The following is a 27,607-nucleotide window of genomic DNA, read 5'->3' on the forward strand; positions in this document are numbered from 1 at the left end:
GAATAGTGAAACAATGACTGAGGGCAGAGAGAACAAAATGAGTGGGATGAATCATCAGGCATGGTGGGTGTTCCTCAAGCTCAGGCTTTGTGATAAGTAGAGAATAAGTTATCCAGTAATGAAGGTCACAAGCAGGTACAACGTCGACACCGAGAACCGCTGTACAATTGTTCAATCAAGTCTATTTTTTGCCATCAGAGACACGCACAATCAAGTTTTGGAGCGCCGTGAACACGAGAATGAAGATGAGGTAGCCTTTCGTCCGACCGAGATGGCCGCTGAAGGTACTGGACGGATCGGCCCCTCCTCCCAAAACTCCTGCCAGAAGGACGCCCTGGAAGAATAGTCAAACAACGCAAAAGTCGATTCCGATTGCCTACATTGGAAAGAACCCAAGCTAACAGTACCTAGAGCAGCTCAGCATTGACCAGCACCCCTCTCAAGCACTTACATTCGTGCGGACGTTCGCATAGTAGTCCTTCGCGACCTGATCCTTCTCCGTGTTGCTCATCGGCGTGTTCTGAGTATACGCTGGCTTCCGATTGCGGATGTTTGATAAGGCCTCTTCGTAGATGTTGTTCATGTCTGCCTGGTCGGTCGACATCTCGACCTGGACTTCCGCGTGGATGTCTTGCACGACGGCGCCAAGATCGACTTCTTGGATAGAGTCTTGTTTAGTGCCCCATGAAATCTATGGACGCGTGTCAGAAACAATTCAGCCTCACGGAGGAAGAGTCATACGTCGTCAAGGTTGGAGAATGCATAGCTAAGGAAATCAGTAAGTGGAAGCACCAGGACTGGCGCTCACATGTTGAGGATGTTGATATATGTTGGTGAGAGCAGGACATAAGGAATAAAAGACGTGAGCATATGCCATGGGTCGAACGCGAGAATCGCCGATGCTGCATAAGCTGCCATTTCCCGTCAAAATCAAGAACACCAAGGAAAACACTCTCTGCTTACTACCATAGATGATGATGACGGAGAAAAGCATCGCCGAGTTGGAGCTACCGCCCTGGGCAGCGGCGGCCAGGGCACACATCACGGAGGCGAACACCATGTAGGTCATTATAGCAGCAAGTGCCAGTGCTGCTGATTTGTATTTCCATTTTGCCCTATGGCGAGTCGTTGACCGTGTTGAATAAAGAAAAGCAGGAACCTACGCGTGTGGCTTGTTTCCCATGGAGAAGAAAAAACATGCGATGACGACGGCCACCATGAGATACTGAGCGCGGTGAAATGAGGTTGGTAGACAATGTCAACCTTTACCTGAATAATGTTATTAACATATTTGATTGTGGGCATGCGAAAGTAAGGTGCTTCGAGTGAGCTTGTTAGTACAACCTATAGCGAAATTTTCAAACCAATCAGCGGACAGAGGGCAAGACCGACAAATGAAATATATAGATTTCCCTGAAAGTCCACTTTTAGCCACAGAAAAAGGCTCGAAAAGGAACATACAATGCTAAACCACGAGAAGATGAGGTTGATGATGGTATATCCTGTTTCGATCATCAAGAAAAACCTTGCGAGCGGTACTGTGACCGGAGCGCAAGATTTGCCCGACATGGGCGATAGCGTATACGGCCGCGAAGAAAGAGCCGTTCAGCCATCGTCGCCGTTGGCTGATAAACTCCGACAACGCGTCAGGAACATCAGTCTCGGCAACAGCTCCTCGAACGTATTTTAGGATCCTAAAGCCGCAGTCAAAAATCGAACAGGACAACTGGGAAAGGAATACCAGGCACTATCTTGTTTGGCAACCAGTTCAAAACACAGAATGCGCTATTGGCAATTTTCTCAAGTGCCCGAGGAAGTCACTAACAACGACTCACGTCCTCCGCGAGATCTAAGAGCTGTGAGCTCATAGAGAATAGGCAAGAATGGGCATACACATATTAGACGTGAACATGTCCGTGTCGTGACCATGGAGCTCTTCGCCTTTGAAGTAAGAGGCCAAAGGGCCGATACCGTGTCGGTTGTTCTGCAGTGCAATATATCGATATGCCGAGAAAGCGCCAGGCTGGAAGAAATCGGGTCAAAGTCGACGCAGGGATCTGGCCAGCTTACCAGAACGCTGATATAACCAAACATGGATTCCGTCTGTTTGTCCAAAATGCAACTAATTTTGTACTCGAAGTTTTGTGCAGCGACTGTTCATAAAGTATTGAGAATTATAGGAAATTGAGATAAATCAGCATACCGAGTGGATTTAACAGTTTTATCCAATTTTTGCCCTTATATGTGGATATTTCGCCACACGCACCGGCGACTCTGGAATTCACATCGAACGCCTCAAAGGATTGATCAGACTCCGACCACACCAAGAGTTTCTGAATACCTTCCACAGTCGATAGATGGCAGTTGGCCCCGGTCGTGTCCCGACATCAAGGAGAACACACACATTGGGCTGGAGCAGTGGCGCAAAGGCATTGAAGAACCAACGGTGACTATTAATCTTCTTCTGGTTCTTCTCTTTCATGCAAAATATAATTTGGGTCGGGACGATCCCTTTCTGGACTGATTTGAGAGTCAAAGAAAGAGAACGGGACTGGCACGCACATCAGGATACCGAAATTTGAGGTTCTCGTCTATGACAAACGACGTTGTGTACTCAAACCTGTTTGCCATCAAATTCCGAGTTTCTTTGCGTATATATGAACCTACACATGTGCGGTGACCTCCTTCCTGTTGATGGAATTGAGCATCGGACCACCAGGTTGGTAGACACCAAGCAGAGTCAGACAGTCAAGAACGCGGGGGTTGATCTTCCTCCGTCCATCGGCCACAATGCAGACGACGACCTTTTTCCAAGCTTCTGGACCCCACTAGCAGCAATTGAGTCAATAAGCAGGACACAAAGAGAAACGCACTGTTTGCGAGCTCTTTCTGGTGCATAGATGGGATATGTTCTTCATGACCCCATGGAGGGTTCGACACAGTAATATCTCATCCTCCTGCAAACACTGCTGAGTGGTAAATTCCGCGCTTAGAGACGATTGACGTACGTTGAACATGGTAATAACGATGAAGAGCTCGGTTTGTCTGCCCATCAATGTCTGCCGCAACTCAAACCCTTTTGCCTCAAAATCGTCTGGATCACAGGTGACCGCTATTACGGGAAGTCAGCATTGCGTGAGACAGAATACTGCGGGCTGCGCACCAGAATAGCGTGTTTTGAGGAATTCCGGGTCTCGTCGAGGGAGAACAAGTCTGGTAGGAACATCCAGATCCACAACCAAGTTTCCCTTCGTCAATCGAACGCGTCGTTTCTTGTTCCTCCTAATAGCGGGACCGACTGGAGCGGGACCAAAATGACGCGTCTCGTGTGGGGTCTCTTCTCCGTTGGCAAACGTGTCAAACTCATAGGTTGAGTATGGCGCGTATTGGCTGTTCGGGTAGCCCTCGGCATAGAAAGAGCCACCCTTCTCCGCGTCTCCATCATATTCCACACTCCCATCAGCCACGATTCGGTAGTCGTCGTCAAATGCAGGCGTAGGAGAGCGGGAGCGAGCTGGGGGTCTGTAGTTTGCGCGGGAGTAGTTGCCTGAAGCATAGGAATCGTAGTAATGGAGGTTGCCCGCGTAGGCCTCTGGCGCGTCTTCCTCGTCATAAGTGTAAGGGTTCGATGCAATGTCTTCGTCGTAGTCTTCTTGGTCGTATTTCAACGATTCACCCGATTCCTGGATGGGGTCGAGGTACTCGCCGGGCTGGTAGGCCATGGTACTAAAAGACCGCGTTGATGCCGTGTCACGTGCTCGTGGGCAGTGTCAAACTAAGCGACGCTGAGAGCCTCATGTTGCATGTCCCTCGTTCTGTTGTCCCTCGTCCTCGGCTTCGGCCTGCGGGTTTTCCTGCTCTCCCTGGGCATCCCATTTGGATCAGCGGCATTCATTGGGGTGTTTGAAGGAGTGGGCCTCTATCGCACACTTTTAACAGAGCCCTTGGTCGACTCTCTTCTGCTCTGTGGCCTACGACTAGGCTTTGATCTTGTTTTCACGACTCTCCATGCACTTACGCTGCTTTCAACACTTGCCCTCTCATTCGTCCTCTCCGATACTGCCAGTAGGACACAGCCCGAGGATGTACGCCGCATTCGGCGAAGGACATTGCGCTATTTGCGTTCACTGGGCCAGACTGTCGTGGAGTCGGACTACTGGAAGAAAAGGAAATCGGTGACGATTGAAGACGCGGCGGATGATGTGTCAGACGACGATGAAGAACTTGACCAACCACCCGTGGCCAGTCCTCGCAGCCCAAGAAGTCCTCGAGTTTCGCGGAGTTCCCGTTCAACTCGCCCTGCCATACCTGCGCTGCAGGTAGCAGCAGCCCCCTCCAATGTTAGTCACGGGGATGAGCTGTTAACGCCAAGTTCACTGGCAGCTTCTTACACGAATCGATCGCCACCCATCTTCAATCTCCCCGACGATGATATAATCGAAGAGGAGAGCGACGAACTCCAAACACCATTAGAGCTCAACATCGTTGGCCTCCCCCCAGCCAACAACATAACCATCTCCCTTGTTCGGGAGCCCTCTGACGAGCACCTCGAGACCGCTGCTCTCCGGGAACCTCCTCCCATACCACCAGAGCCAGATGTTCTGTCACCGGGGACCGAGTTTAGCGAGCTTTCCAACGTCGAAGCCAAGGCAATATTTGCCAACGCCGAGAATATGCGCAAGGAAGCGCGCGACACAGAAGAGGAAAAGCGGAAGTTGGATCTACAACTGAAGAAGGCCGTGAAGGAAAAGCGTACTAAAGACGCTTTTCTGTTACGGCGCGATATTGAGTTGTTGGAAGAAAAGATCAAGAAACTGCATGCAGGTGCTGCTCGTCGGTATTACCGCTGTCAGTTACCTGTCCTTTTTTTATGTAGGCATTGTTCTGACGCTTCACAGCTGGGAATCTCTCCGGTTCAGACGACGTTCCTGTCGATGTCCATGGACTTTTCATACCAGAAGCTGTTAAAATCGTCGAAACTGCCCTACACGAGGCTCTCAAGGCTGGTCGGAGCGAAATCAAGGTTATCGTAGGCAAAGGAAAGCATTCAAAGGATGGAAAGGCCAAGCTGCGGCCAGCTATCATGGAAGAAATGGAGAAGTGAGTCCCAAAACCTTCGTTTGCAGCGGCCACAACTGATGTGACTACTACAGACAAGGAATCGTTTGCCGTGTTCAAGACAACAACACTGGAATGCTTGTCTTAACAGTTCCTTCATGACATGTTGTGTATATGTGTGTACTACCTCCTTATCCGCGATCCACCAGCTGGAATTTTCCGCTTTTTGAATACGACGGTCTCACTGGGTAGCGGAGGCTCGAGGTCAGGTTCTGGTTTGACAATGTCTGGTGTTGATGGAGGCTTTTCTTCTTCCTCGACTTCCCTTACGACTTCCTCTGATTTGACCAAGTCCGATTCCTTCTCATCTCCCGCCTTTGTCCATGTGGTCTTTGTCCATTTTGGTCGCTCTGGCGCGTCCGGTTCGGCAGCGATAGGTTCAGCCCCTGGGTCTTCTCGTTTCTTGAGTTTTATCGACAGAGCGCCGGGGTCATATATTTGACCCAGACCAGTAGCCATCGTCTTTTTCCTCAGCTTGAATTCTCGGCTTTCCTCCTCACCCAATTCCTCCGCAGACCGTTTGACTCCAACTTCGGTCGAAGATGTTGGTGCTGCCTCGGCTTGTGGTTCAACTACCTGCCATTCGCCTACAATACCGTGCAAACGTTGTCCTTGTGCTGCCGCAATGGCAGCGTCGGCGTCAGGGTCGACATAACCCAATGATTTGGCTGTCGAGTAATTGGCGAACGGATTAGACGGCTTTGGGGGAGGTTTCTTGGAAGAAGAGGCAATCGGGGGAGGTTGCGATGTCGAGCCACCAGATTTTGCGCGTCCGGCGCCAAGGTCTTGTGAATACGCTATTTGCGCGGCCTATATAGCCAGCAATAAGAAGGAATCAATTGGGGAAATTCGATCGCACCTGTTCTACTCTGACCATCTCCCGTCGCTCCTCTTCATCCTCCTTCTTTTTCTTCTCCCCCGCCTTGTAAATCCCTCGAATGTACCTCTCCAGGTTCCCTTTGTGCTTTAGACCATTCTCGTGCAGCTGTCTGGGTACTCCTTGAGTCAGACATCAACCAGCAGGGCATCTACTCACTTGGAAGGTTGGTCGTCCGCGATATATATGTTGCAGTACTTGCACAGGTACTACCAAGACTTGAGGTTTATGTCTAGGAGAGTAAGTGAGCGTACCTTTTTCTTCGAGACCCAATATTCGGACATGCTCTGTGGGGACAACTTTCGACTGATCCGAAGACGTGACCCGTCACCAACCCCGCATGTTCCAGGAATTCGGCCATGAACTCTCGAGATAGCGACAAGAGCTCCCCCCTCGAACTCGAAGAGGTCAAGAAACCCGAGAGCACCGATGATAGCGATGGAAATGATGTCGCAGACGTCGTCAGCGTCCACTCAGCCCCAGAATACAAACTCTATCGCCGTCGGTTTGTTGGTATCGCGAGCTTGGTGCTTCCGACTTGTTTCTTTTTCGCGTTTATTTTTCTCAGGGGCTTTCCAGGTCATCTTGAACATTGCTGCTGGCATGCCTTGGCCGTGGTTTGGCCCAATCTCCAACGACAGTGTGTAGATCAACAACCGTTGCAGTCCAAGGCCAACATTTTCTAGTGGTTATGGACTTTGGCATCACGCTGGACCAGGTCAACTGGCTAGGGAATGTCGTTGCTTGCATTTTCCTACCCATTTCCCTGCTCATTCCAGAGATCATCCGCCACTTTGGGATCCGCCGTTGTGTGCGTGGATTTTCATATGGTCGGCCTTGACCAGCTGATGGCACTAGTGTGATATTGGCGCGGTTACAATGGTCATCGCTGCCTGGATTCGGTATGCAGGGACGGTCCACAGCCTGTCGAGCGGAGGCGCATACGCACTACTCTTCATTGGCCAGTTCTTCTCCGCCATTGCCCAGCCTATTTTCCAGGTCATCGGACCAAAATACTCCGAGACCTGGTTTGACCTGAAAGGCAGGGTCAGCGCTACCATGATCATCGCTATAGGTTAGTCTATGCTGCTATTTTTCTCTCCGTCAGCTTATAGAGATTCCCAGCCAACCCGGTTGGTGGAGCACTCGGCCAACTTCTAAGTCCCATCGTTGGCAGCACCAGGCAGTCTATACTCGTTCTTGCAATCATCTCGACGGTGGCGGCTCCCTTCGTCCTGTTAATCAGTGCAGCACCGCCAACTCCACCAAGTGAGTCCAAACCATCGTGCCTTGCTACTGCCTCTTACATCCTGCCAGCGTATGCTGCGTCCAAGAAGACAGCTGGTTTGCTTTCCCTCCTTCGGGTGATGACCAACAAGGGGCGACCCTCCGACCCACCCATGACCGGGAGGGAACGCGTCGATTTCGTACGCTCTTCCTCTTTACTTGATAATTCTCCTTCTCAATAGTGTCTAGCTCATTATTTTCCTCGTCTTTGGTGTACTAGCCTCCGCGTTTGTGCCTCTCACAAGTATTTCTCATCACCCTCACACGAATCTAGTGTCAATGTATTCGGCATCTTGACTGGTCAATTTTTCGTCAGTTCCACGTTTGTCTGTTTATCTTTTCAAGCACTAATTCCACGTAGCAACCTTACGGCTACTCCTCTGATACTGCTGGTTTTTTTGGGAGCATGCCTTCTGCTGAGCGGCATTGTCGCTGCAATTCTCACCTCGCCCTTGTTCGACCGCGTTTTCACCTCCCACTTGGCGATAACGGCGAAAATACTGGTACCCATCCTTGCCGTGGCCTGGCTATCTCTTATCTGGGCCGGTAAGTCATTGTTTATTGACCCCCGTTCTCAAATTCATCCTTGTTCAGTCCGTCCACACAACCTGGCTGCTCTATACGCTATCTGCGCCATCATCGGGGTGACATCGGTGACCATGCTTCCGGTTGCGCTCGAGCTGGCCGTTGAAATCACACGCAACGCCGAAGGAAGTTCAGCTTTACTGTGGTTTGCATGCAATGGACTGGCCATCATCTTCATTCTCGGTATGCCGCATTGACTGACCCCTTCATTAAACCCTGACACCTCTATTTAGTTGAAGGGGCACTCCGTGCTGGGCCGAACGCATCGCCGCCACTCAACATGCGCAAGGCGTTGATTTTCAATGGTGCAGTGGTGATGGCGTTTGCCTCCGCCGTTTTTTTCCTGCGAGGAGAACAAACAAGGAAACACGTTGACAAGGAAAAGCTGGACAAGTCTCGAGCGCGGACGAATGAAGTTGCTCTCCAGTCGTCATGATATGTACCACCGCTTATTTACTGTATATCTAAGGAGGAAATGTTGTTGTCATTCCTGGGCTGCCTCTGGGTTCTTGAACCCCCGGAAGTACTGGTCCCGAAAGTCTTTGTGCGCGGGCACGTGGTTTGGAGGTGCGTGCTCTGTGAACGTTGGCGCTGCGAAGTCTTGCTCAGTGTCCTTCCGGATTGTCACGAGCTTCAAGAGTCAGGCTAGAGACAACAAGACGAAGTAAGACATCTTACTCTTCTGCCCCATGACCCAAAATCTTGCAAGGAATTCGCCACCAGGGTCATCCCTTCGCAAAGCATCGAGTGGACATCGACCTCTTCGTAGCTCTCGTTTACTGTCGGCAGGAAGAACACGAGTCGTCCCTTGGGCTTGAGCAGATACCTCGCCAGCAGAACCAGGTCGACCACCAATGCCGACAACTCGTATGGTTTTGTTGGGGGTATGTACGGTTCAAGTCGACTGCGACAGACTTTTTTGAGGATACGAACGTCTATTGTGACGAATACGCTTACTTGCGAGCAGATCGTTGGTGCTCAATGTTGGCAGCCTTCTTTTCTTCGGAAAGCTCCTTCTTGCGTCCCAGCCTTTTTGCGCCAGCACGGACACCATCTATTGATGTCAGCAATGGTGTGCTTGAGGTGAGTTGGGGGACCGACATGGAGGATCGGTCACTATTGCATCAAATAGGTTCTATACAGCACATCATCAAGTCTGAACATACACCCAGAACAGAACCATACCCCGCAACGCCATGGATTCACCGTTACATCGAATGTGCAAAGATCAATGATCCGATCAGCAACGCCATACTGCTGCGCAGCTTTGAGCACCCCTGGAGGGCTGTCTTTGGCAATTGTGTCAAGAGAGCTTTTACCTTCGCTCATGAAAATACCTTTGCCGCCTTTGCCTCTGATTTGTCTTCCATCGATATCGGAGCCGTAAACTTGAGCACCGAAGTAGGCCACTGGCTATAAGATGTGTGAACAAGCGTATTCAAGTCGTAGTTGCCGTTACACACGTAGGCCATGCTACCAGTCCCACAGAATGGATCGTAGATCAATTTCGACGATGTTGCCTGTGTACTAACAGGATCAGCTCAAGCTGTGGAATTGAAACCTAATGTGCCGACCAGGGCTTGATTCGCCATGAGTAATGATACCTGCACTCGAACCGTTAGCGCTTGACGAAGAAGGTGGGGGGTGAAGATACCTCTGATTCCATGCTCGTATTTCCATAGTATAGCCGCTTTTTAACGTCAAAAACGCCAATCAATGACCGTGCTTCCCCATCCGCAATCTGAGGTCCTGTTATTCCACCACCGACAAGAAAGATGTTATCACTGACCAGTCTCCCAAAGTAAACCTGACGGAATGAGCTGTCTCTGATAGAGGGTGTCGCCGACACGTGGCTGGATTTTTCGTCTGCAAGTTTATGAGTGTTGAACTGGAAAACTCCGAGGTATACGGACAGTCCTCGAATATTCCGAGTGTGACCTGGGGATTCTTGAGGGTGATCTCGCCACGAAAATCCATGTAGTTGAAGCTCTCCATTATAGTTCGATGACGGGAGGACGGGATGGTATGGTTATGTGCCGAGACGACAAACTTGAACGAGGCGTCCTGGGCGTAATGCGACCAAAGATGGCGACTTTTCTCGTTGGCAGAGTGCAGTTCTTCGTAGGTTGCCCCTTGAGCATAGAACTCGTAGACGTGTCTTTGTTAAGTCGGGTAAATCCACGGCGTAGCAGGTGAGGGACAATCTGACTTGAGCAAAATGCATCGTTTGGCGAGAATCCGCGCATGCTCGTCAGAATCGAGACCATAAACGGCAAACGGAGAAGAGGTGTCCCGTGACATATTGTGGATGGCGAAGCCATGGAGCTCAGCGATGGACTCAAGCTCAGGAAGCCGGAATTCAGCATGCGTTTGAGCAAAGATGAAGAGATATGAAGGCATGATTTGATGACAAAGATTGATGCCTGAATTTATTGGGGAAGAAGTACAGTAACTTTAAAAAAATCGGTAACTAAATTCTTGCAATAAGGTCCAGAAAGTCATCACCTAATAAAGAGGTAGGTAGCACCCTATGTACCGGGCTATGATCTCCTGACGGCGTTCTACTTGCTGTGGTGCTGGTCCAATACCATATCCGTCCATATAGGCTGTGGCTTGAGGGCCAGTCAGCGAGCGAATGTCGTTAATTGTTCTCAATTCAGGCAGCGCAGGACGAGCGGGGCCCGGATTAGCAGGCTGGAAATACGATTCAATAGACTTCCTACCGGACGAAAGACACTCACAACTGCCACCGTTGGCATACTCCCGTCGAGGAAGGGCACTTCTGCATAAGCCAAACCGAGACCAGTTCCCTTTTGAGAATTGCCCAACTAAACCCAACAAAGATCAGTGAGTACTCAGAGAAGACGGCAGCTTACGATGAGGACATCGCGGCGCATGTGTGTGAATTCAGTAACGAGATCCCTTTGCCTGTTCGCGATTGCATTCAGGATGGCCACCACATCTGGTGGTACTGGAAAGGGTGAGTTGAAGAACTCGGGGCTTCGTGAGAAACACCTACGTGCCGCGAGGTCGGTGCCGCTGGGTAAGTACTCGGGTGGAAAATTTGCAGTGCCTTGTGTGAGGGGTGCAGCCATGATGGTTCAAGTCAACAGGAGCTGAGCTCATGGCCGTGACTTGGTCAAATTTCAAATCCAGTTTGTGCTGTAGTGCCTCTGATTTTTCATGCCAGTGTTCAACTTATCCAAGCCGAGTAATGATAAGCAAACCACTCAGAGCTCCAGCATACACCCTATGAATTTCGCGATGATTTGGCGACGTTGTTTCACTTGCTTGGGTACTGGGCTAAGACCATAACCGTTCATATAAGCTGTGGCTTGAGGGCCAGTTAGCGAGCGAATGTCATCGACGGTCCGCAACGCAGGCAGGGCAGGGCGAGCGGGGCCGGGGTTAGCTGGCTGGGAATACGATAAAATGTGTGTTTCTATCGGATGAGAGAGACGCTTACGACTGCCAACGAGGGTTGAGTCCCATCTAGAAAGGGCACTTCGGCATAGGGGAAACCAGTTGGTTTCCCGCCTATGAAGCAAGATGAGCAAGTAAACGATTGAAGGTTCTCAAACCTGACGATGTTTATGTTACGACGTATATTGCCACATCGCCTGGTGATGTCCCTGTCGAAGGCCGCCATTGCCTCCAGGATTTCAACCATATATGGTGGGACTGAAAGAGCTCCAAGTCGAAGGTTTATGTGATTCATATAAGCAACACGTACGTGTTGCGACATCCGCCTCGGTGTAAATTGGTTGGTTCACAGGTAGGACAAGTGGAGCGCCTTGGGGTATGGTTCAGGTCAACAGGGCGTGACCGTTATTCGAATTCGTCAGACGACATTCATGATCCAGCTTATTTTTCGGCGCGGTGCTGGTGCCTACTAGCGCTTGTCGAATATCAGTGGCAGTCTGGTGCGAAGAGAGATGCTGAGCACTTAAGTAATCCTCGATGGCCAGATAACGTAATGAACGTCCTCTCAAGCTACGCACATGCAGCGTCCATTGTCACCCCAGAATCGCGTATGATTGGCCCGTGCACTCTTATCTACGCGTCTAACACTCGGTAGTAACAGAAAACACACTTGCCTCTCTCGAACAAATCTTCACCCGTCCACTCGTGCTTGCAGCATTCGATCTTATCGACCGCTCAAATGGTCTTGCGTGTCTCCTTCCGGTTTGCCACCCTCTTGCTGATGGCCCTGAATAGTTCTCGAGTACTCTAGTCCCGGGGGACATTACTACCAAGTGTTTGGCTCCACCGCAAGCTATCAAGTCTTCCTCGACCTTCCCAGTCCTACTCCCGCCTACTGCACTTGCCCCGCGTTCTCATATCTGCTGTTATCTCCAGAATCTACTTTAATGGTGGGGACCAAGATCCGCCTATACTCACGGCTGACGCGTTCCGACCCAGTGCAAACACATACTGGCTGCTCTATTCGGTCGTAAATTAGGACGAATCATTCAACGACAACTTAATCCCGAGGAATTGGCTACAACATTGCTCCAGGAATAGATACTCATGAGTTAACGAAACAGAAGTCTATGATACAGCCAGACGGATTATACAGTATGTGTCGTTTAAGCCACTTTCGTCTTGCCCTTTCCGCTATTGATATCACCTAAGCCCAATACGCCAGCACCCTCGCTGTCTCGCAATCGGTATTCCAGACCAGACACAAAATCCTCCAAGTTTCCGACCAGTGCAAGCAGCTCTAACCGAGACGACTGTGGAGACATGTCAATGTCCCCCAAATCTGGCCCGGTAACCACACTGTCCGAGTCATCGACAGACTCCTCGTCCTCGTCGAGGCGGTATTTCGTCGAAATCCATGTCATGAGTTTGCGAATTTCTGCGGGCTTGTCGATCGCCCACCACTTGTCCACACTTTCATCGTCATCCGACTCCTCGTCAGTCTCGTCTTTTCGGTTCACCGATTTGAAAGGAAGGACACCGAGGGGTGCTGGTGGTTTGGTGCCATGAACAGCAACGAACCACGACCATGACTTGGGATCTTCCTCGCGCTTCACCTTCCGCTTTCGCTTGGCCTTGTAACTCGGTTTTGTTTCGTCCGTCTCAGCAGCAACAGTAGAAATGAACTCCAATGCCCCCTCGGATTCAGTGACTGGCGGTGAAAGGGCGTAATAGATGCGTCCGTCTCTGTCTGTGCCAAGAGGGGAAAAGCGCGGATTGAAGCGATGGGCAGCTACTTTGGAGGCACCGTCAATATCTTTGAGGAGTTGTTTGTGTGCTTCTCGTCTTGCTTTGAACTGGGATACCAAATATCAGCCGAGCCTCGCAGGACTAGACCAGGATTCACCTCTTGTTCGTTTGTAGCGTCAACCTCCTTCTTGACTTTCTCCCATCTATCGTTGACATTTCGATTGGCTTCTTTCGTGTCGCGGACGAGATCTTTGAACTCTTTAGCAATGTTGTCGAGCTCTGAACGAATGCTAGGCGTTTCCACAACTGCGTCAATGAGGCCGAGAAGAACAGGAATCATCTGAACGGTGTCGACAACCGAAGTCCCAGTGCTACGCGTGCGTCGAGAAGTATATTTAGCGGAATCAGGCAGGGGTGCAGGGTCAGGGAAGGATGGGACAGTCTCTGAGTCGTCTGATTCATTGCCATCAGAGGAACCAGCCTCTGAGGTATCCAATGCGTCGCGAAGTGATGAAAGAATCTGCCAAATTTTGGACAAGCCAAGTCCCATGGCTCGTAGGTCCTTGACGCCATTTTGCAACGCCTTACCGGTTGTTAGATTTCAGAGCGCAGTGGCACGTGGTCTTGCTCACCTTCTTGATTGTGCCGTTAGTTTCTTCCTCGATGAGAATGGCAAGGAAGGCCAATATGACAGATTTCAGACAGGGCTCACTGATCCATGGCACAAAGTCGTCGTCCTCAAACCTGCTTCGTCCGTGGCCACCGATCTGCTCTAATTCCTCGAGATGTGCTTTGGGAATTGAGGCACTAAAGAACCGCAAGACAAACTCGCGAATGTGAAGTCGCGCTTCGGCGTCTTCAACCGAAAGTCCGGTTCGGAGTTTGTTCCATTGCAAGGCGGGTAGATGACGTGCAGCAACGGGCTTTTTGCTGGTCCCTTCCGCTCGAGTCTTGGATTTGCGCTCTGGCCGTCTGCCCATGGTCGGTCAAAACGAAACAATAAACAAAGATGACACACCCGAGTGGCTCAAGGCCCTTTGCTTTGCGACAACGCCAACAGGAACAGACATCGCGGCATTTAGGGCATCTAGGAGTAGGTTATAAACAAAGACGCGATCTAGTTGTCGTTCACGCACTTGAAGTCGTAGGGCTCGCCGATACGACCAGTCTGATTTGGGGCAATGCTGGCTTTGATGTTGTCTAAATCTTCGTTATATTTGCTGCTCAGGCAAGAGCGGCAGTATTTGTTGTGGCAGCGACGCGTTTTGGCCGGGCGATCCTTGGTGACGACATCCATTTCCACGAATGAGCAGTGTGCACTCTCTGAGGTGAAGGTTAGACTCGTGTTCAAGACAGGAAATGGATGAATTCACCGTCTCTCTCCCTCCGCTTCCCACATTGGTGACAGTAGATGTAACTGGGAGGTAACGTCGTTTCCTCCGGAGGAGCCGGGGTTGTGTCTTGAGTAAGTTTCGGCTTCTTCCATGCTATGGGGGCTGGCTGATAGTGGTATGGAATAGGGTAAGCGGGGTAGTAGTATGTTGGGACTGGGGGGTAGTCGATCTTTCGTTTGAGGGTTGAAGACGTTGCAACGGGGTAGGGCGCTGGGTACATTATTGGTCCGTTCGCGTTGGTGAGATATTGAGGTGCTGGAACGAGGACGTAAGCCGCCTGCATCGTCTGTTTGCAGTTGGGCAACGCTCTCGCTGTTCCACGAGGGATGTACGTGACAGTAATAGCCAACAAACAACCCGTCGTTCAACAGGCATCACGACGTCGTGACCCGTGACTTGTTCTCAAATTTTCCGACCATCATGAACAGCGACCATACGAGAGACCCATGGTACGCTGTTCCGCTCCTTCCCATCTTCGACACTCTAATTCTCTCCAAGTCCCTGGGTGATTCTCAATGACTTTGGCGGTGCCTTCTCTATGGGGGCCATTGGTGGCGGAATTTGGTACGGCATTAAAGGATCGAGAAATTCTCCCCGAGTCCGTCTTAAGTTTGTCTCGTCCTGATATTTGCTTACCTAGCCATAGGGTGAACGATTCGTCGGGGCTATTTCCTCCATGAAGGCCCGTGCTCCCGTGGTCGGAGGCAATTTCGGTGTGTGGGGAGGAATGTTTTCAACATTCGACTGCGCCGTCAAGGGCTGGCGACAAAAAGAGGACGCATGGAATGCCATCCTCTCTGGGTTTGCTACTGGTGGATGCCTGGCATTACGGAGTTCGTCGCACTTTTTATTTATTTCCTTGTTTTGACGAACGGCATTCCTCTAGGTGGTCCCAAAGCAGCATTCCAGTCTGCTGTTGCTTGTGGTATCCTTCTCGGAGTCTTCGAAGGAGTAGGGGTACTTCTCAGTCGAGTATTCAGCGAAGGTCAACGACCCCAAGCACCTTGTGAGTTGTCATTTGCTTCTTGCCTTGGCCGCTTATGTCATTCCAGTACCACCTTCCATGACACCACAGGCACCCCCGTCGTCCATTCCCGGATTATCATAGAGCATGTAATTATTTGTATCCTCACTCATCATTATTTTTTTCCTCCGAACCCCAGACTACGTCACGGACTGATCACTTTCTTTGAAAGTATAAAACGGAGCGAGTAGCTCCAGCAGCAACCTAAGATCGACTACCATGGCTGAAACTCTGGACCCGTATACCACCCAGGCCGAAAACACGACACTCTCACCTCAGGCCAAGATTGAAGGCCTCCATACCATCGTCAAATCCGCGAGAATTGGCATGCTCACCACTCATTGCTCCGATGGTCAATTCCACTCTCGAGCAATGATTCCCTCAACTCGTTGGTTTCTCGTCACCATCTTTCCTTCTATTCAACTCCGTCCTAGCCTTCACCGAAATGCAACTGACTCTCGTCTTCGTTGCAAACAACGCGTCATCTAAATTCGACGAAATCAAGAACGACTCCAATGTCAATGTCAGCTTCTGCGACACCAGCACTACAAGCTGGGCCTCGTAAGGGTATATGAGGCACCAAAGTTCTTCGCTCATAATTGTCAAGATATTCGGGTCGTGCGAAGATCTCCCAGGACAAAGAGCTTATCGCCAAACACTTCTCGCCTTCGTACGTCCCTCCATCGCTGTTAATGACCTTATTAAGCTCTGGTTTAGCATGGCAGCCTACTTTGGTGATTTGAAGGACGGAGTTCACACAGGAAAAGTAGACGACCCGCGGATTTCAATTATCGAAGTCATTCCCGACGAGATTCGTTACTGGGTTGCAACTAAAGGGGCCGTCGGGCGTGCTGCAGACACCGCGATCAGCATGGTGACTGGGAAAGCTTCTGCGCCGGGCGAAATCAGGACGATTAGCAAAGCAGAGGTGGGTGTCTCGTATTTCACCAACATTTGCTGATAGTTTCGGTAGATCCAGTTGACCCAAGAACTGCACATGTCCAAGTAGCAAAACAAAGCACCACTGTAAAACACAAGCATGTAAAATAGCGCCAGTACAAACAAAGATCAATCTTCGAACAGAGGATGGAACTAGTGGAAGCTGAGTAGGACTTGGCCAAGTATTGTTTTGTGAACATACCCTGGAGCGGTCATCCGACGATTGCGTCGCAGCAAACTCCATTTCCGGGCGATCTGGTGGTTCGGGGGAGCCTTGAATACTACTAGTATCTAGGTCATCTTCTCCGAGCATCATATCAAGTTCAGCAGCACTCATATTCTCGATACCCAGCCCGGTTTCTTTGAGCACTTCTAGTTCTGCCTGTGACATTTGCGAGGAGGCAGGTAAAAACAAAGGCTCCCTTTCCACGACACTTGGTTCATCCATGTCTATATCACCGTCTCTATTCCCGAAGGAAGGTTGAGGCGGCGGTGGGGGAGGCATAGAGGCTGATAACGCTGTTCGTGTCGTTGATTGAGACCTTGAAGCTCGGTCTGCTTCTGAATGAGCAACCGAGGCGGCGTCTGATCTCTGAACAGCCTTCATAGACTTGCGCATTCGGGTAGATTCGCGTGGAGTTTCCTCTCTGTTGCGTTTTCTGGAATTGATGGATGCCTGGGTGGGTGCTGGCGCTCCAGGGACTTGACTGGTGGAAATGACGAAAAGCGTCTCTGAATTATCGCCTTCTACGTCGATGAATAGTGGTGCGGCAGGATCAGTGAAACGTAGACCCAGAGGAAGTGACATCGACTCTGCGAAAGCAATCGTGGCCTAGCGGGCGTATTTAGACGCGCATATAAGGGTCAGAAGCAGCTCACATTGAATTCACGAAGGTGGAATGCGATGGTGATGGGTGCTACATAAATGTCATACAAGTCGAACTCCTCTGCGCTAATTTTAAGCTCGGTCGAGAGCTCCAATCGCCCTGAGTAGAGTATGTCAGCAGTAGCTATTAAAGTCTGAGTCAACATACCTCGTGTTTCCAACGACGATTCATAACTCTTGACTTCCACTTCTGCCTCCCCAAAGTTCCAAATCAACTGTGGGTCAGAACGAGTCCCTTTTGGGACTGGGAAATGTTCAATCATGTCCTTCAGAGCGCGTGGCCCCACGGCTAGGTGCGACTCGTTGTCCGTGTCCGGTACACCAGGAGCCAAAAAGGAGGTGAGACTGAGGAGCAATAGTCTGTGGGTCTTGATTACACCTGTAGGTACATGAGCTATAAAGGTTTTGACGGCTGTGGCCAACTCGCCGTGTTTACAGTGTAATCGGACGATGAGTCGACTTTCTAGACCGTCTCGATCATCGTCGACACGAGCATCAGAACCCGCGGTTCCCTCAACAATTGAAAGTTCACAACGCTCGACCGATTTTTCGGTGGTCCTCTGTCTGAGAATTGAAAGCAAAGACTGGAAAGCATCAGTAAACAGTATGAACTGGGAAAGAATCAATAACTTTGGTCAACAGCTGGCCAGTGACCGCAAATTCGTCCTCCGCATCGCGAGACCACGCATCTGGCTCTCCAACCGAGTATTTAGAAAAGAATTGACGCGTGTATTTGAATCGTGAATAGGCAGATTTAGATGAGTTGGTGGTAGACAGGGAAAGCGCGTCCCGAGTGGCATATATGGCCAAGTCGTCACCGTAGCGAGATAAGCACGCGAGTGCACGAGTGAAAGCTGCATTTATTGAACAAGCGGCTCGGTCGACGGTGAGTTAACGCGTCTCACGTTTGAGACCAGACGCGTCAAGAGTAGCCTGCATGATGTTGTGACAGTCACAACATCCATCTCTACTATTGCTCCAATGGCGACTCCCCAACGACCTCCCATTCGCTCTAATACCTCCGCAAAAAAACTAATCAACCGCTACGAACAACTCAGCTCGCTAATAAATGCTACACCCCCTAAAGTCCCTCCCAGGAAAGACAAGTCTCCACTCCAATCGTTCAGAAACTTGCTCGCCGTCATCAAAAAGGGCAGTGGATTCCGGACCACCAAGTCCAACCTTCAAGAATGCTCTCCTTCACCCGATATTGTCGAGAAGCTCGTTAAACTACCTCCCATACCTCCCGTAATGACAGCTCCCTCAATGAAACCATCCCCACAATCGTTTTCTGGGCCCAATATTCCAAGCTCTATATTCTACCTCTCGCGTCACTCGAACCCAAAAGCTGGCTGGACTCCTTGCTCTGCGGTCTTGCAAGGGGACTACATTCATCTCACGTGGCCGAATAACTCATCTTCCCATTCAATCGCTCTCAGAGGCTGTATTGACGTACGTTCAACAACTTCAGAAGAGCTCGATGAAGAAGAGAAGACGCTTCTTTCTACGGAAATCCAAGGCCTCAATATGTTCCAAATGCAGTTTGAAGGACGCTGTGTGGAAAAGTTTGCGACATCGTCTGTTCGTGAGCGCGCCTGTTGGATCACTGCAATATGGTAGACCAAACCGGCTTAATTCAAGTGCAGTTATTTTAATGTCATAGCAGGGATGTTATACTGCCGAGTGGCTCTGCGACGGAAGCTTCTTCGCACTCTACTGACACGGATGTGAGTCGAAGGAGCACTGCCAGTTCCTTTCGTGCTCTGCCTCCACTTCCTCAAGCTTCTTTGTCCCCCACACGCCTAGCTCCTATGGCTGTCACCTCGCCAGGTAGTATCTATCCGCCATCCAGTCCAGCGTCTTCGCGAGTGAAAAGTCCCTCGATTGCCAATCTCAGTCAGCTCTCTGTCGTCAAGAACCGACTGGCGCAAATCGAACCCAGCCAACAATCACAATCTCGGTCGCTACCCAACTCTCCATATGACAGTCAACCTGTCCAGACTCGTCCCCTACGCATCGAAATTCCGACACCCAGAGTTGCAAAGAGTGCCGTATCTCCGACTTCCATCCTCGAAGCCTACGTCGAGCGCTCTGCCTTGCCATCTTCCCCTGCAGACTACTTCTCGATTCCTCCAGGAGAGACTAGTGCCAACCAATTTGCACCTCGTGATGAAGTCATTCTCCAAGCTATCCTCCAAAACGTCTCAAACCTGGCCCAGCAATTTGTCGATACTAAAAATGGGCTCTCTCGTATTCAGAACCAAATGGACAAGCCACCCACAGTAGCGCCGGAGCTCAAGACCGTTGACCGCACTTTGAATGGCATTCAGCAGAAATTGCGGACAGACATTCCTTATGTCCTCAAATCGTTGGCGGACATCCAAGCCTTTCAGCATGGTCCACAAACCAAAGAAGATATTCGCCAATTGATTGAGCCGCCGATGCGAAACTTGATTGAGAAGGTCGTTTTTCTCCTATTTGCATACCCGACGCTGAAGCCCAGTAGTTCGATGAACTCCGCACAATCTTGGAACAAGATGCATCTCACCGCAACGAACAAGACCAGCGACAGATAGACAATACGCGTTATCTGAATCAGTTGAATTCGGTCAGTAACCTTTCTGCAGAGGATGCAACGTGGACTAACTCATTTTAGTGGCTAGAATCGTTCGTAACGGGAAGTACCGCGCAAGTAGGGATTGTTGCAGCAAACGTGGACAAGATGTGCAGGGAGCTCGGTTGCACGGAGACCGGTGGTCGTCAAACTGGCCTTATCGGAGAATTGCGCACTCTTGTGAGCAGTATGGGCCAGACACGGGAGGACCTTGTGGCATTGGAACAATCGGTTAATAATCTCGCCACGATGGTGACATCGCAAGCTAGAGATGGACTCGGTGAGCATTCCAATTGAACAGACAAGTTCTCTTAAGCAGCCGATTTGCAGCTCCCAAAACTTTCGCCAATCTCATTGAAAAACAGCGACAAGACTTTGAAGGACTGCTTCGAGCTCATGCTTCTGGTAAGTGCCCACAACCATTGATCGTCTGGGCGACTATAACTCCGCGTAGAATTGACCTGCGGAATGAAGAATGAACAATTGCGATTCGTGGATGCTATGCAAAAGGCAACGAAACTCGACCTTACCAGTGAGTCAGGTTTTGGTGAAAACAACTCCACGAGTAACCTGCGGAAAGTGCAAGTCCAGGATTTGAAGAATCAGCTTAACCATGGTATCAGAGCTGACCTCTCCCATCACTACGCGCAGGCTCCCCAGCACGCCCCCGCTCGTGCTCCCGGTGTGAGTTATTCCATGGCAGTCACTGATTATTCTAAAATTGAGTGTAGTGCGCCCCTGGTCAGATATACCATCACCCACAATTGCAACAACCACAACCGAGGATGATGCCTCAGGCTAACGCTCGACCAATGCCTGGACTGGCTCCGCGATATGGAGACTTCATACATTAGACATAAGTTCTATCTACATCCCAATTGACCCTGAGTCCTCTTTACTGCCCGTGTAGTCCGCAGGAAGAAGGTCTTCTGCTTTCCTCACCCCACGCTCTCTGAAAAGACAAATTAGATGGGAAAATGGGTGAATAGGAAAACCAACATCTCGTCTATGGCAACAATGAGATCGTAGTTGATCTCCGCATTGACTACAGAGTCCTGTTTATATGCAGGATGTGCTCGCACAAAGTTCCGAATCCAAGTCGCTGGCGTCAATAAGGAACCTTTTCGAGGGATCAGGTCACTATCACGTGATGTCAAAGGCGGCACAGACCATTCGCTCGTTTGCGGATGAGATCTAAATAGGCATTTATCTTTGCCAGTTCGTCAATCTCAATGTCGAGGGTTTCAATATATGTTCTAATCAAGCCCAGCAGCCCAGGAAAGTCTGCCTGTGGGACCATCAGACGACTGGTGAAGATCAAAGGCGGCGCTACCTTTCCGTTCATGATCTCATTCATAGTCATCTCCTCGTATTCGTCTTCCACCGAGGCCTGCAGCGATTCGAATTCCGGCAGTGGAGGGTCGGGGAAGCAGTTCCGCATCTTCTTCTCTTTGATGGGTTTGGATTCGACAACGGGAGAGTTGCAGCCTGAACTGCATGACGAGGAAGCGGCACTCTGGACAGGCGAGCCGACGTTCTTGCGGAAGAAGAATTTCCCGGACTGCGCTGCATCTCGCCGCTGGGCCCGCGCCATGTTCTCATCGACCTGGAATTAGTCGGCCCAAGATATAGAGGTCAAGAGACACCACCCACCTTTGAGATCGGGATGTAGAAGTTGGTGTTGTAAGTCAAAATGGCTCGGGACAATAGGACCACGAATACGGCGAAGGCTGCGTTCTCAAAATCCGTCATCTGAACTTCCATACTTCGAAACTCCACCCTCCAGCCGATGGATGACTTGGGAGGGGGCGGTTTGAATCGGAGTGTTTGCCAATTTGTTGATTGGATGTTCTGTCTGCAGTTCAGATATATAGCCCACCTCACAAGGAGGAGTGGACTGGCCTCGAAATGATCACTGCTGTTCTCGTCATCCTGGTCAAGAGTTTCCGTGAAAACCACTAGAGGATCACGAATGAACAGGTGGGACATATGTTTCGCAAGCAAATCGTCGATTCCTGTGGCGTTTAAGCCGGATCATAGAGAGCTAAGCGCTCCAACCAACCGTGTTCACGAAGACGTGCATAGATGCTTTCGTCATATGGAAGTGGGTTGTCGTTATATTCCGGCCGGTTCCGCGAGTCCGTGGAAATGTAGAGATCTACGCTGTCGTACCTGGATTTTGGAATCACGAAGCGCGAGTCTTTGAGTGGCTTGGAGATGTTGAGTAGGGCATAAAAATGAAAATGAGAAGAGACCTTCAGGCCGCGTTCCTCCTCAGTTCTATCGTCCACGCTTCCAGCGATTACATTCCAGCGACAGTCGACATCAGCCAAGTAGCCGCGCCATATGGGACTGGCGGCGGTGAGAGCGAGCTAGAATGCAGCATGAGCTAAAGAAACCCAAAGCGGTATCATGTCGCACTAGAATTGGGCCAATCGGGATGAGGCAGTCATACATACGTCGAGCATCGCCAACATGGCAGGCTTGGAATGTCAGCTGCAGGCAACAGCAACCCATTCCGAAACCCATCGCATCCATATAGATGTGGTCGGTGAGAGCCGCTCCATCTTTGGCCTCTGGTAGAGGTGTTTAGCGTGCTCTACGGGCCGCCAGTGCACCTTACCATGATCCTCTGGGTATACATCGCGCTCCCAAGGAATTGTTGGATCAACGAATGGACGGGGAGTATGGGTGTCGAAGTAGATGGGGAGGTTAATGGCCACCTTTGAGCCACGGCGTTGTCGGATATTCGCTGTTAATGTCCTAAAGTATTGTTTCACAAATGCAATAGATTGGACTGGACGGAAAACTGACGGAAAGCGTACGTGGGGGTTCGTAATCTCCTCTGGGAGGAAGAGGCTGTGGCTTGATTTGGCGCCTATGGGGTCAGAGGGGGGCTCGGTGAACGGACCAGGGACCCCGAGAAGAGGAAACGAAGTGACGGTGAGCGGGATTTCGTTGGGTTTCAAATGTTGACGGGCAAGAACGCGTCTCAGAAAAAGGTCAGACAATGATTAGTAGTTGGTCGTGGTTGCCTGCTAACCGGTATCGCATGTTTGCTTCAACAGAGAGCAGATCGGGGATTGAGCCAGTGTAGGGAGAGCCTGGAGTTGCCTCAAGCATATAGCGGCCATATTCGGGATGGAAAGTGGGCACCGAAACACTTTCACCATAAGCATGGCTTTACTAGTGGTTCGTCGGGACATACGATTCAGGGCATCCGGAAGAGAGGTCGTTCACAATAGAGCTCAACTTGTTGAGGATCTCGGTTTGTCGTAGAGAAAGTCTAGCTTCTTTCTCTTTGTCATCCATAGCCACGACCATATACTCGACCTGCACTTCATGAAGAAAGCCCACATAAAAGTGTCTGACACGCACCTCGTCGCCCCACAGCAATTCATCACCTCTCCGGTTCTTGAGTTTGTCCCAGATATGCAAAAACTGAGTGATTCCATGGTAGCGAACGTGGTCTGCGTGCTTTTTCGCTTCTTCCCAGTTCATAGGCGTACCAAGGTACAAAAGGCCCATGGTGGGCGTCCGGAACCAGATAGAGGTTCTATTCGAGTGATTATTTTCCACCTTTGTAAAGACATCAAATCTGGCATTATCGATTTAGCGCGTAATCTATGTCACTAATCTGCTGAGTAACGCGATAAAAAAAGTGTTCCTAAGTAGCCGTGGGAGCCGGCTTCCTTTAAGTAGGTTAACCATTTCCTCCGTTCGTCGTCCATTTGAGCGCCATTTTTAACGCTAAAAGGACGTGACGCAGCGACCGAGTCCATGCATCGTCCTACCCACTATCAACAGCTAAACGAGAAATCGGAACTAGCCACCCACTTGGTTGAACTTGAGCTTTATAGATACGTCGCCTATCTTGTCGCGAACGATTCTGCCTAACGTGGGTCACATGGCGGACTACGGTAAAGCGCTTACTGGTGGGGAAAATCAATACTTGAATCCTGCGATTTGATGTAGTCCATAACCTGCTTCAGACACTCTAGGAATGCGACCATAGCCAAGTCAAAGCGTCGGTTATGTAGAAGTTGCAGCATATTCAAGTTTCCCGAAGAGTACAGCTCATAGCTCGCCTTGTCTCCTGTCGTCTTCTCAATGCGAGAGAACGAGCCCATGGGAACAAGACGGTAGCTGGGGCCGAGTGTGAGCATGGGTCCGAAGCGTCAAGGAAACCTACTTGTCAAACGTGCAATCGAGTTTCCTCGCAATTGTATAGAGAAGAAGGAGAGATTGACCCCATGCCGCGTTTATTTCGGCCCACTCCACCTAAAGGAGAGCGGAATAAGATGAGTAAGACGAGTCGCGCTTCCAGAAAATACACACGGGGACACCGGGAACTCTTCCTAAGCGGAGCCCGTTTATGGTACCAAACACACCATCATGCCCAATACAGAACGCGTCGTTGTAGACATTAGTCCGTTCTAGTTTCTCTAGTGTCGCTGAGTCGGCAGCATAGGCTGCACGAATCGTCGCTAACTGCGAACTAAGTTGGTCCGAGGCAAGTAGTTGCTCGTTGTGGGTGTGCCAGAATCTGCCTATGGATTAGACACCGAAAATGACCCTCATGGCCGACATACCGAGCTTCTTCTTCTTCAAGAGCCTTCTCTTCTTGTTCTAATACACGTAGCTCGTCCTCTAATTGGACACGCTCTTGCTCGGCAACCCTGAGTTGTTGGATGGTCTGACGCTCATCTAGCTTGAGTTTCTCAATCTTCTTGTCAGCCTCTTCTTTCGAGATACCCTGCGCATCGCGCTCCCGTTCTTTCCGAACCTCTTTCTCGAATGCGATATATCCGTCGCGTTCCCGTTTGGTTTCGTCCAGTTGTTTTTGGAGGGAAGAAAGAAGGATGTGAGTGCATTCGGCACATAATGGATGGTCGATGTCTGTCCGAGAGGAAAGGAGAGTGAACAAATGAGCAGATGAGCGCAAACGAGGCGATATTGGAGAAGGGGGTGGTACATCGTCCGTCTTGGCTGTTGTTTTTCCAGTAGGGGTACGAGTTGTTGTCTTCTTGGAACTGGGGGATGGCAAAGGAGACGGAATACTACGCACAACGCTATCTTGCAGAAGAACAAACGACTCGTGTGGTAACGGACTAGGTTGCTTCTTGGACTTCTTCCATGCATTTCGGGCGGTCTGGGTGGCTTTGAGTTGTGATATCGACTCAGATTCTGGCCGATTGGGAGTGGAAGGAGGTAGGGAGGCGACAATCATGTCATAGGCTGACGGAGCGAGGTCAGCGAGTGAGGCATCGAGCTAGAGAGCGTTGAGAATGGATCGAGAACGATGGCTGCAATCACCTCCAATATTTCTTTACATTGCTGACACGCGATGCTCATGTTCAAGCTTTACGCGGCCCGTCACACGTGACTTGCAACGCGTCTTTCCGCGACTCATCATGTTATGCAGGCATCTCAGCAAACTGCGAGCCTTGTCAAGCGTCTAGCTGGGCCTTCAACAGGGAAAGCGGGGTGTGTGATTGAAATTCACCATAGCACGATCCTTATTTTTCCCCAGTCTTGCCCATGACCAGTCCGAAATCAACAAGATCATTGCGGAGGTCTCAAAGGGCAGCAAATTCTATGAACGGGAGAAGCAGAAGGACAAGGAACTCACCGCGAAGATTGAGAGTATACTTGCTCTCCGAGAGTCACTAGTTGCCGGCGCCGACTTGCCCAAGATCGAAGCAAAGGTAGACCAACTCGTAAGTCCACCCTCCATTGGCACCGTAAACTGATATGCCACCCAGCTGCTCAAGCTGAAAGAAGAACGAGACCTCAGTCAAACTATTGTTCATTTCGACCTCGACAGCTTCTTCGCTTCTGTCGAAGTATTGAACAACCCCTCCCTCGCAGGTAAAGCGTTCGCCGTAGGACATAGTGTCATCTCTACTGCGTGAGTTCCGTCCCTCTCGCTATCTCTGTCGCTGAATCAGCCCAGTTCCTATGAAGCTCGGAAATACGGAGTCCGTTCCGGCATGGCTAGTACGGCTTTTCGCCTTGAATTCAACCCGTCTGATGTGTTTCAGCCTTCATAGCGAAGAAGCTTTGCCCGCAATTGCTTATGGTGGATCACGGAGCGCTATCGTACTCTGAAATGTCTGGCAAGGTCATGGCCATATGCGAGAGGTGGGTCGGCTCCGATTCATAAGTATTCATCATATCATGCTCAACTTCACTCAAGATATGATCCTCAAATGTGCCCTGCGGGATGCGATGAGGGCTATCTGAAGTATGACATTGGCCTTTTCTTTGTTTGCTTATTTTCATTGGACCTAGTATTACAGCCTATTGTTTGGAACACGACATGACTCCTGATGATGCAGTCCAACATTTGCGTTCTGCGGTATTCGAAGAGACCAAGCTGACTGTCAGCGCTGGCATTGCTCCGAACTTGGTGGATATTCTACGCTGGACGAGTTTTATTAGCTCACTCAACTATCAGATGCTCGCCAAAATTTGCTCGGACAAGGTACATTCATTCATATTGCGACAACACCTTTAAACGCGGAATGCAGAATAAGCCCAATGGTCAATATCACTTGCCTTTCAGCGAGGAGGCTGTCATGGACTTTATGCGGAACCTACCCATTCGCAAGATTCCAGGCATTGGCCGAGTGACTGAACGAACGTTGGAGTCTATTGGAATCAAGGTCAGCATGTGCCCTCTTTTGGCCCTTTTATGACCCCAAATCAGACCTGCGGAGATATTTACACACATAGAGCGACTTTGTCTCTCATGGACAAGCAATTCGGACTTGTTTATCTGCTTCAGAAGCATCTAGGCATTGCTTCGAACCATGTTCAACCACCTGAACGAGACGAGCGGAAGAGCATAGGTGCCGAGCGGTAAGATTGCTTTCATAATTTAACTCGATGCCGATAAAACCACGCTGCAGCACCTTTGCGCCGCTCAGTGACAAGGAGAAGATCATTGAGAAACTATACGAAGTGTGTGCAGAGTTGGAAGCTGATATGGAGCAAACTCAGTGGGCGGGCCGCACAATAACTTTGAAGTACAAGCTCGATACGTTTGAGGGTGCGTCTGCCTTGGTTTTGAGGTATTATGGTGACCAACCCAATCAACCAGTTTCGACACGGGCGAAAACACTTGATCGCTTTATCACCAGGAAAGATGACCTCTTTGCTGTAAGCATGGCCTGCGTCCACCCTACTTGAATTGAAGAATATGTAGATTGGTCACGAACTTCTGCTGGCTGAACTGCCCTTGACCATACGCCTCATTGGCATACGCGTTACGAAACTGAAGGATCTTCGTGAACCCAAGTCACCCGTTGGAATCAAGCGGGTAAGAGACACTTTTACCCTTTGACATGCGCATCTGTGTCGAGCAAAATTGCAGTTCTTTGAAGCCGTTGGCCCTGAGTCGCCCAGTAAGAAACGGAAGGTTGAAGACCCGGATGACGATGACCTGGCAATCAGCATTTCGGATAAACCTCTGTCAACATCCTCTAAAGCCGAGACCCACCCATGTCCTGTGTGTGGAAAACGGACCTTGACGGAAAACGACGCATTTAACCGTCATTTGGATGATTGCCTCAGTCGGGATGCCATTCGTGAAGCACATGCAGAGGCCCAGCCGGGCAAGCCCCCATCGAAACCAGGCAACCTGCTTGAACAATGGACGAATCTGGTTCCTAAGAAGAAGAAAATTCGGTGATAGATTGTGCTTTAT

The 27,607-nt window shown here is 50.2% G+C and overlaps 14 protein-coding genes across 14 annotated transcripts; 6 read left to right on the forward strand and 8 right to left on the reverse strand.

Moving 5' to 3' along the window:
- Nucleotides 1-108: 108 nt before the first annotated feature.
- MIND_00053500 (Chitin synthase) lies at nt 109-3,722 on the reverse strand (the record flags this gene model as incomplete). The annotated part of the gene is made up of 23 exons (XM_037357501.1): nt 109-159; nt 209-334; nt 381-407; nt 452-691; nt 742-766; nt 809-911; nt 964-1,115; nt 1,164-1,225; nt 1,270-1,344; nt 1,393-1,413; nt 1,462-1,502; nt 1,540-1,694; nt 1,742-1,785; nt 1,836-1,849; nt 1,894-2,023; nt 2,071-2,153; nt 2,204-2,294; nt 2,342-2,515; nt 2,563-2,620; nt 2,668-2,828; nt 2,874-2,957; nt 3,009-3,112; nt 3,164-3,722. 23 exons carry the CDS (start codon nt 3,720-3,722, stop codon nt 109-111), a joined length of 2,580 nt encoding a protein of 859 aa, XP_037225411.1.
- An 81-nt stretch (nt 3,723-3,803) lies between these two features.
- MIND_00053600 (Smr domain-containing protein) lies at nt 3,804-5,220 on the forward strand (the record flags this gene model as incomplete). Its single annotated transcript, XM_037357502.1, has 3 exons — nt 3,804-4,848; nt 4,899-5,100; nt 5,154-5,220. 3 exons carry the CDS (start codon nt 3,804-3,806, stop codon nt 5,218-5,220), a joined length of 1,314 nt encoding a protein of 437 aa, XP_037225412.1.
- Nucleotides 5,221-5,241: 21 nt separating this feature from the next.
- MIND_00053700 (uncharacterized protein) lies at nt 5,242-6,288 on the reverse strand (the record flags this gene model as incomplete). The annotated part of the gene is made up of 4 exons (XM_037357503.1): nt 6,250-6,288; nt 6,155-6,204; nt 5,978-6,107; nt 5,242-5,928 (listed from the first exon to the last, which is right to left on the reverse strand). Exons 1-4 carry the CDS (start codon nt 6,277-6,279, stop codon nt 5,242-5,244), a joined length of 897 nt encoding a protein of 298 aa, XP_037225413.1. The 5' UTR covers nt 6,280-6,288.
- A 66-nt stretch (nt 6,289-6,354) lies between these two features.
- Nucleotides 6,355-8,303, forward strand: MIND_00053800 (MFS general substrate transporter; the record flags this gene model as incomplete). The annotated part of the gene is made up of 11 exons (XM_037357504.1): nt 6,355-6,522; nt 6,575-6,635; nt 6,682-6,806; nt 6,854-7,070; nt 7,121-7,264; nt 7,313-7,422; nt 7,472-7,509; nt 7,557-7,604; nt 7,644-7,828; nt 7,877-8,050; nt 8,101-8,303. The coding sequence occupies 11 exons, from the start codon at nt 6,355-6,357 to the stop codon at nt 8,301-8,303; spliced, it is 1,473 nt and encodes a 490-aa protein (XP_037225414.1).
- Nucleotides 8,304-8,351: 48 nt separating this feature from the next.
- MIND_00053900 (RNA methylase) lies at nt 8,352-10,267 on the reverse strand (the record flags this gene model as incomplete). The annotated part of the gene is made up of 11 exons (XM_037357505.1): nt 8,352-8,498; nt 8,546-8,771; nt 8,825-8,921; nt 8,969-9,002; nt 9,053-9,156; nt 9,205-9,280; nt 9,331-9,387; nt 9,442-9,471; nt 9,522-9,733; nt 9,781-10,025; nt 10,077-10,267. 11 exons carry the CDS (start codon nt 10,265-10,267, stop codon nt 8,352-8,354), a joined length of 1,419 nt encoding a protein of 472 aa, XP_037225415.1.
- Nucleotides 10,268-10,372: 105 nt separating this feature from the next.
- MIND_00054000 (uncharacterized protein) lies at nt 10,373-10,962 on the reverse strand (the record flags this gene model as incomplete). Its single annotated transcript, XM_037357506.1, has 4 exons — nt 10,373-10,561; nt 10,609-10,695; nt 10,744-10,838; nt 10,887-10,962. 4 exons carry the CDS (start codon nt 10,960-10,962, stop codon nt 10,373-10,375), a joined length of 447 nt encoding a protein of 148 aa, XP_037225416.1.
- Nucleotides 10,963-11,843: 881 nt separating this feature from the next.
- On the forward strand, nt 11,844-12,391 carry MIND_00054100 (SWIM-type domain-containing protein; the record flags this gene model as incomplete). The annotated part of the gene is made up of 4 exons (XM_037357507.1): nt 11,844-11,898; nt 11,946-12,032; nt 12,086-12,240; nt 12,290-12,391. The coding sequence occupies 4 exons, from the start codon at nt 11,844-11,846 to the stop codon at nt 12,389-12,391; spliced, it is 399 nt and encodes a 132-aa protein (XP_037225417.1).
- A 65-nt stretch (nt 12,392-12,456) lies between these two features.
- On the reverse strand, nt 12,457-14,716 carry MIND_00054200 (zf-4CXXC-R1 domain-containing protein; the record flags this gene model as incomplete). The annotated part of the gene is made up of 6 exons (XM_037357508.1): nt 12,457-13,146; nt 13,197-13,622; nt 13,672-14,011; nt 14,058-14,126; nt 14,176-14,362; nt 14,413-14,716. 6 exons carry the CDS (start codon nt 14,714-14,716, stop codon nt 12,457-12,459), a joined length of 2,016 nt encoding a protein of 671 aa, XP_037225418.1.
- Nucleotides 14,717-14,853: 137 nt separating this feature from the next.
- On the forward strand, nt 14,854-15,541 carry MIND_00054300 (uncharacterized protein; the record flags this gene model as incomplete). Its single annotated transcript, XM_037357509.1, has 5 exons — nt 14,854-14,882; nt 14,932-15,031; nt 15,080-15,266; nt 15,320-15,439; nt 15,486-15,541. The coding sequence occupies 5 exons, from the start codon at nt 14,854-14,856 to the stop codon at nt 15,539-15,541; spliced, it is 492 nt and encodes a 163-aa protein (XP_037225419.1).
- A 135-nt stretch (nt 15,542-15,676) lies between these two features.
- Nucleotides 15,677-16,466, forward strand: MIND_00054400 (uncharacterized protein; the record flags this gene model as incomplete). Its single annotated transcript, XM_037357510.1, has 5 exons — nt 15,677-15,845; nt 15,892-16,018; nt 16,065-16,127; nt 16,175-16,385; nt 16,431-16,466. 5 exons carry the CDS (start codon nt 15,677-15,679, stop codon nt 16,464-16,466), a joined length of 606 nt encoding a protein of 201 aa, XP_037225420.1.
- A 59-nt stretch (nt 16,467-16,525) lies between these two features.
- On the reverse strand, nt 16,526-18,221 carry MIND_00054500 (uncharacterized protein; the record flags this gene model as incomplete). Its single annotated transcript, XM_037357511.1, has 6 exons — nt 16,526-16,549; nt 16,599-17,228; nt 17,276-17,382; nt 17,431-17,866; nt 17,913-18,136; nt 18,188-18,221. 6 exons carry the CDS (start codon nt 18,219-18,221, stop codon nt 16,526-16,528), a joined length of 1,455 nt encoding a protein of 484 aa, XP_037225421.1.
- A 2,542-nt stretch (nt 18,222-20,763) lies between these two features.
- MIND_00054600 (Glutamate-cysteine ligase catalytic subunit) lies at nt 20,764-23,424 on the reverse strand (the record flags this gene model as incomplete). The annotated part of the gene is made up of 12 exons (XM_037357512.1): nt 20,764-20,848; nt 20,896-21,016; nt 21,067-21,184; nt 21,230-21,502; nt 21,550-21,911; nt 21,959-22,268; nt 22,318-22,472; nt 22,520-22,659; nt 22,711-22,887; nt 22,940-23,059; nt 23,105-23,229; nt 23,275-23,424. 12 exons carry the CDS (start codon nt 23,422-23,424, stop codon nt 20,764-20,766), a joined length of 2,136 nt encoding a protein of 711 aa, XP_037225422.1.
- Nucleotides 23,425-23,599: 175 nt separating this feature from the next.
- Nucleotides 23,600-25,251, reverse strand: MIND_00054700 (Glutamate-cysteine ligase catalytic subunit; the record flags this gene model as incomplete). The annotated part of the gene is made up of 7 exons (XM_037357513.1): nt 23,600-23,686; nt 23,734-23,785; nt 23,830-24,042; nt 24,089-24,177; nt 24,235-24,442; nt 24,489-25,168; nt 25,213-25,251. The coding sequence occupies 7 exons, from the start codon at nt 25,249-25,251 to the stop codon at nt 23,600-23,602; spliced, it is 1,368 nt and encodes a 455-aa protein (XP_037225423.1).
- A 64-nt stretch (nt 25,252-25,315) lies between these two features.
- Nucleotides 25,316-27,592, forward strand: MIND_00054800 (IMS-domain-containing protein; the record flags this gene model as incomplete). Its single annotated transcript, XM_037357514.1, has 14 exons — nt 25,316-25,383; nt 25,430-25,616; nt 25,662-25,807; nt 25,853-25,896; nt 25,941-26,040; nt 26,096-26,143; nt 26,191-26,308; nt 26,357-26,383; nt 26,430-26,564; nt 26,609-26,760; nt 26,811-26,950; nt 27,002-27,060; nt 27,107-27,220; nt 27,275-27,592. The coding sequence occupies 14 exons, from the start codon at nt 25,316-25,318 to the stop codon at nt 27,590-27,592; spliced, it is 1,656 nt and encodes a 551-aa protein (XP_037225424.1).
- Nucleotides 27,593-27,607: the final 15 nt, after the last annotated feature.

The sequence above is a fragment of the Mycena indigotica genome (genome assembly GCF_014461135.1).
Source record: "Mycena indigotica strain 171206Taipei chromosome Unknown Mind.scaff0001, whole genome shotgun sequence".
NCBI lineage: Eukaryota > Fungi > Basidiomycota > Agaricomycetes > Agaricales > Mycenaceae > Mycena > Mycena indigotica.